This window comes from Pteropus alecto, unplaced genomic scaffold (genome assembly GCF_000325575.1).
Source record: "Pteropus alecto unplaced genomic scaffold, ASM32557v1 scaffold157, whole genome shotgun sequence".
Classification (NCBI taxonomy): domain Eukaryota; kingdom Metazoa; phylum Chordata; class Mammalia; order Chiroptera; family Pteropodidae; genus Pteropus; species Pteropus alecto.
The window spans coordinates 1,877,305-1,883,089 of NW_006440626.1; the positions used below are offsets into that span (position 1 = coordinate 1,877,305).

The window sequence follows — 5,785 nt, forward strand, 5'->3', positions numbered from 1 at the left end:
GCCACGGGCCTGTGACACTGGAGCGTGCCCGGCACGCGGCCGAAGCTGCAGGCGCGGTCACCCCAACTCAGATCACATCAACCGGCCTCAGAGGAGCACCCAGTCCTCCAGGGGACCCACCTGGGTCCGCGCCCTGACTCTCCCACACACTAGCCGGGCAATACTCATTTTCCCGTGTGCCTCGGTTTCCCCTCTGCAACACAGGAACCGCGAAGGGTTGCTGGGAGGATTTAAAGCAGTAACAGGTGGGGGGGGCCAGTAGGGACGGTGCCGACACCTGCACCAACACGCCGCTCACGTGATTCCCACGGCGAGCCTGCGGTTTGCGAGAGCACCGCCTCTCAACCCTGTTTCATCCTCTCTCTCCGAGGGGCCTTCTCGGATGCTTCTCCCCTACTCAGCCCCCTCCCACGAAATTCCAACAGCACAGATAGGCCGTGCGTCTGCTCATGTACTATGTGTATAGCTGGGCTTTATAAAAAGATTTTTTCCACCCCCTCCAAACACCATTTTCACCCCCTTGGGGGTGCCACTGGCCCCTTTGGGAATGCCAGGACTGAAGTCCATGGCCCAGCTGAAAACGGAGTCCCCACTGCTGTGAGAGCAGCCCCCGCAGAGGACGCGGGTGACAGGCACGAGAGAGAAGCGGCCGCTTTTCCAAACTGCGAGGTGGCCTGATCACGTCGAGAACGAGGGCTTTGTGGGATTGGGTAAGGAAATGGTCCTGGCATCAGAAGACCAGCCTTCAAACCCCAGTTCCGCCATTTGTCACTAATGTGTGACCTCAAGCAAAACACCTGGCCTTGGTTTGCTCATCTGCAAAATGGAGCAACCTCGCCAAGCAAAAATGCTCAGGAAATTCAAAGCAGCTGCCCAGATGTAAGTCCCTGTTCCACGGGAGCCTATCAGTGAGGATACGGAGCAACGGGCCCGGAGTCCCAGGGGGTGAAGGCAGACCAAGCATCCCGCCCCCAGCCCAGCGCCCCCCACGCCCCCCACCGCTCTCTGCCTCTCGGCTGCATGGTTTTGCCAGGCTCGAAACTCTGAAAAACAACACCATGACATTTCAACAAGCAGCTCTCTCCAAATGAGTATGCGGCTCGAGGAGTTGCGCTTAAATCTAATTATGCGGCACACCAAAAGCAGCGCCGTATCAGTTACATAAATACTTTTAAAGACATCTTTCTAATTATCTTTTTTTTTTTTTCAGACAATATACTTCGAAGAAATTTAATTAACACCTTACGAGAGACAGGGGTTCAGCATGCTAATGTGCAGGGAGCTCTGGCATGCTCCGTCCGCCGCAGACAGGGGGCGCCTAGCCAGCCGCTCCCCAACACGGCGCCACAGCAGGAGGGGACACTGCCACCAGGTCCTTCTGGGGCTGCTGAGCCCAGTTAGACTCTCAGCTGGTCGGAGCTGGGCCCAACCGGGGAGGAGAGAGAAATTCCCTGAGCGAGTCCAGCATGACCAACGGGGGAGTGCCGGCTCCTCCTCTTCCCTCTTCATTCATTCATTCATTCATTCACTCATTCATTCAACATAGTATATCCTGACCACCTATTGTGCACCAGCGCTGAGCTCAATGCTGGGGCCACAGGGATGAATCAGGCCTGATCCCAGGTCAGGAGACTCCAGAGTGATGGCAGAGACAGACTTAGGCAGGTGGTAACGCTGACATCACCGGCTTTGATGGGGTAGCACAGGGGTCGGGGGCCAGAGAAGGCCCTAAGCCAGACTGAGGCTTCCCAGAGGCTTCCAAGAGGAGGTGGTGGCTGAGCTGGTCTGGAAGCTAAAATCTCCCTCCCAGGAATTCCTGCCACGCCCCTGTCCTCTGGGCCCCTCCTCCCAACCCTGACGGCCGGTCTTGCAGGTAGCCAGCCTGGAATCCACCTGTCCACCCTGCCCCACCCCCAAGCACAGCTGACCAAGGGGGGCCCATCGCTTCTGGGCTATTGGCCTGACAGGAACATGTGTGAGCCAATCAAATCCACTCATTCATTCATTCACCCACACACCACCTGAGGTGAGCATGCCACGAGGTGACAGAATCCAAGTCAAAAAGACAGAGAGAGACAAGGAGCACGATGCCACCTGCAGGGCCACTGCCAGTCCCCACTCTCTCCCCCCCAGAGAGCCCCTCAGTGAGAAGCCCCCTGCTCCCAGCCAGCGGCAACCAGCCCGGAGCAGCTCGGTTTTGAGCTCTTTAATTAACTCTGTTCTCATTTCCCTCGGCCCCGAGGCTTCTGAGCTCAGTGAGGATGCAAACCGAACCCTCCCCAGAGAAAAAATAGACTCTTATTTCCCGGCACTGTCCTCCAGCTATTCGGATTGTACCAAATGCTCAGCCTTGAAGTCACGGCGCCGGGAGCGGCCTCGGTGACTGCCACAGGCAGAGCTCAGTACCGTCCACACACTCGCTCTCTTCGCCCGCACGGCGACCGTCAGGCAGGGTCCTAGGGCTGCGCCCACTACACGGAGGAGGAAGGAGAAGCTCGGGGAAGACGGCCTGGCCCAGTATCTCAGCTCCGGAAGCCGGTTTTCAGTTCCAGTACTCACACCAGGCTGGACTCTGGCCAGGCCGTTCGTCGTTCATTTTATTCGGTCAGCCTGGGGACACGTGGTTATTGAGTTACCTCCTACACGCCGGGCACCTGTGAGGTGCCAGGGGTGTACCTGTGGCCAGAACACCCATGAAGGCCACCTCGCAGAACTCCCAGAAATCCAGCCTGTGTCTGGAAGTGAGGACCAGCAGGAGAAGTCGAGACAGGGAGAAAGGGAGGGAGAGCGTGCAAGGGGGTGGGAGGGCTTGACAGCATCCTCTGACCTTCAGATGCAGCGGTGCCCAAACTGGACGGCCCAGCTCATTACATGAGCCAGTAAACTCTCTTCTATCCTTAAGACACTTTAAATTGGGTTTCTGACACTGGGAATGGCAAAACCCTCCTTAACATCTGAGTCACGGCAGCCCTGTGGAATAAGTAACCGGGGCCCAGGTAAGTTCGTCCCAAGTCCAAGGCCCCGGCTAGTAAGTTAAAGAGCAGACTGGAGCCTGCGCCTTCGCATCAGGAATGTGGACGTCTAACCTCAATGACTTCTCGGGACAAGAAATAAACGACAAAACGGGTATTTCCCGGAGACCTTCTGCAGGGGCCACGGAGAACGTAAGGCCTGGAACCCGTCACCAGCGCTCCCCAGTCTAACAGGGGTCGGCCCACAGCGGTCACGCGGCAGGAATGGTGCAGAGTGGGGGTGGCGCCCCGCCCGGCTCGGTGGCCCCCTCACGGAGCCCGGGACCCTCCCAGCTGCGGTCCAGCTCCGTACGGTTGGGCTGGACTGCAGCTGGGAGGGTCCGGGGCTCCGACTCACTCTTGGAGATGTTGTGATAACTCAGGGGACCCTCCCAGCTCAAGCCCCTGAGGGGAATGTGCCCCGTGTCCCATTTCCCGTGCCCCGGTCCCCCCCGCAGCTCTCTCTCCCATGGGCATTGGCTCCCTGCAAATGCAGCTCCTGGCACCAAAAACCCTCAGGGCCATCAGGAGCAGGGACCTCCCTCCTCTGTAACCCTATTTCTGGAGACACAGGGAGCTCTGAGCATCGGGGGGCAGCAGGTAGAGGGCAGACGGCTCCTCCCCTCAAGTGAGGTTCCAACTACGTGTCCAGCCATGTGACTGGGCATCAGCCACGACGTTTAGAATGGGAGAGACCTCTAGACCCCTCCTCTCCCTCTACGAGTGGGGAAAGTGAGGCCCAGAGGAGCAGCAGTGACCAGCTGGCTCATTGTCACACAACTGTTTCTTTTACACAAAGCGCTGGTTCAGAGGTGACCCCCACCACACTGCCCCCGGCGTCCCTGTGCCTGCCCTGCCTTCCCACCTCTTGGCCTTTGCTTTGCTGTTCTCCAAGTCCAGGGGTTGTGCCACCTCCCCCAGGAGGCCCTCCTTGATCCCAGCGCTCTTCCTGGGCCATGCTCCCTGCCTCATCCTGATGCTTTTCTTTCTTCTTCCTGTCCCCTGTGCTACGATCGAGGGACCAGCCTGTGCTGGCGGAGGAGGCAGATGCTTCGGAAATCGTCCCAGAGATGAACGTACAACCACAGGCTGAGGCACGTGCCACGAAGGGGAGGCTGTGATGGCCTAGAGCTGGGGCGGGAGGCCGAGGGAGGGGTCGAGACCTGGTCTGGGGAGGGAGCAGAAAGGTTTCCCAGAGAAAGCCACACCTGGGTGAGATCCGAAAGGGTAAGTCTACGTTAGCAGGGCAAAGAGTTGGGGAGGCAGAGGGAACAGCACGTGCCAAGGCCTGAGGCAAGAATGCACCTGGAGCCCTTCCGGAGGCGGGTGCCGGACGGGGCTGGAGAAGCAGACGGAGCCCGGGGTTAGTCCTCTGCTCCTGCCTGTCCCCTCACCCCCGCCCCGGGCTCAGGGATGACGCTCCCTGTCTCCTGCAGACCTCTGAACATGTGGACGGGCTGGGGACCACAGGGTCCCTGCTGAAGCCCCAGTCTCATCACGAGAGGGGATCAGAGCACCAGCCTGGCACAGCTGGCAGGGCTGGGGACAGGCACAGAGGGGCGTTCCCGGGCCTGCCACGGTCTGCGAGGGCCCCACACAGCCCCGCATGCTCAGAGGCTCTTTAAACAGGACGATTCTCATCTCCAACGACAGGGCCCCTTCTAACGGCCACAGAGAAGAGGCGCTGTGCCTGCCGCCAGCCCCCAAGGCACCTAACGAAGCGGCCTCCGGGATGACCCTGTGCCTCAGGGACGACTCTCGCCTTCTCACTGACCACCAGGCTGCACGTCCACCTGCCCGCCCAGGACAGGACTGGTGTGCAGGGCTCTCCCAGGCCACCGCAGGGCTTCTCAGCCCCCAGGGGGAGGGTCTTCATTCTCAGGGCCTAAAACGCAGAGGCCCCAACCTGGAGATTCGTTGCTCAGCCTCGTTACCGCCAGGGGCTCTGCGGGTGACTGCATAAGTCACGCAGCTCGATCAAAGGCCACATGTGGACTGTCACTGTTATTATTAAATATAAAGTGTGGATTTATTAAATAAAGCCACCTCACCCCCTCACCCCAGAGACAGCCCAGGGCAGTGACAGGTCACATGCTGGGGAATGGCATCCATCCCCTTGTCTCTCCCTCGGTGAAGAATGGCCAAGGAAACCAGCCCAGCCACCTCCAGCAGCCCGCACACTTCCCCATGCTCAGGGCCCGGGGTCAGAAAGAGAGGTGGGGGTGGGAGACAGCAGCCCCCCAAGTCTCCGCATGGCCCTGGCTTCACCCAGCTTTATGCAAAGTTGTGCTTCAAAGCCAGGCTAGTCCACGTAGGCAGGGAGAGAGCACTGGGTAAGAGTCCAGACCCAGAGCTGGGCTCAGTGCCTAAGCTTCCAAGACCCTGCCCAAACCCCCGCCGCCTCTGAGCCCCGCAGCAGATGGAAGACAACAACCCTGGCCACCCTGGCCACGGGAGGTGGCAGCACAGAGCAGGCCAGGAGGCACGGGAGCGGGGCAGGCCGGTGTCAACCCGCCCTGACCCCTGCAGCTGAATGACCACGAGAAAGCCCGGGAGCATTTTTCCCGTCGCCCTTCTCACTACCAGTATCATATGCCATTATGCACTTTTACAACATGTGTCCTAACAGCCCGCCACCCCACGGGGGGGTCAGCTCGGTGCTGGCAGAGGTTTGTAAGTGAGTGGCAGAGCCGGGATTCAAACCCAGGCAGGCCAGCTCAGAGCGCACATTTCTAACCAGTGTGCTGCTATGCAGCTGCTCACACACATCCTGG

General features: G+C 59.5%; 1 protein-coding gene across 1 annotated transcript in view; it reads right to left on the reverse strand.

Annotated features, from left to right (window-relative positions):
• MPPED1 (metallophosphoesterase domain containing 1) overlaps window positions 1-5,785 on the reverse strand; it is a 58,548-nt gene that overhangs the window by 49,346 nt on the left and 3,417 nt on the right. The window contains exon 2 of the mRNA XM_015593527.1: window positions 2,677-2,735. Coding sequence (XP_015449013.1) covers window positions 2,677-2,735 — 59 coding nt within the window. The remainder of the gene's footprint in view (window positions 1-2,676; window positions 2,736-5,785) is intronic.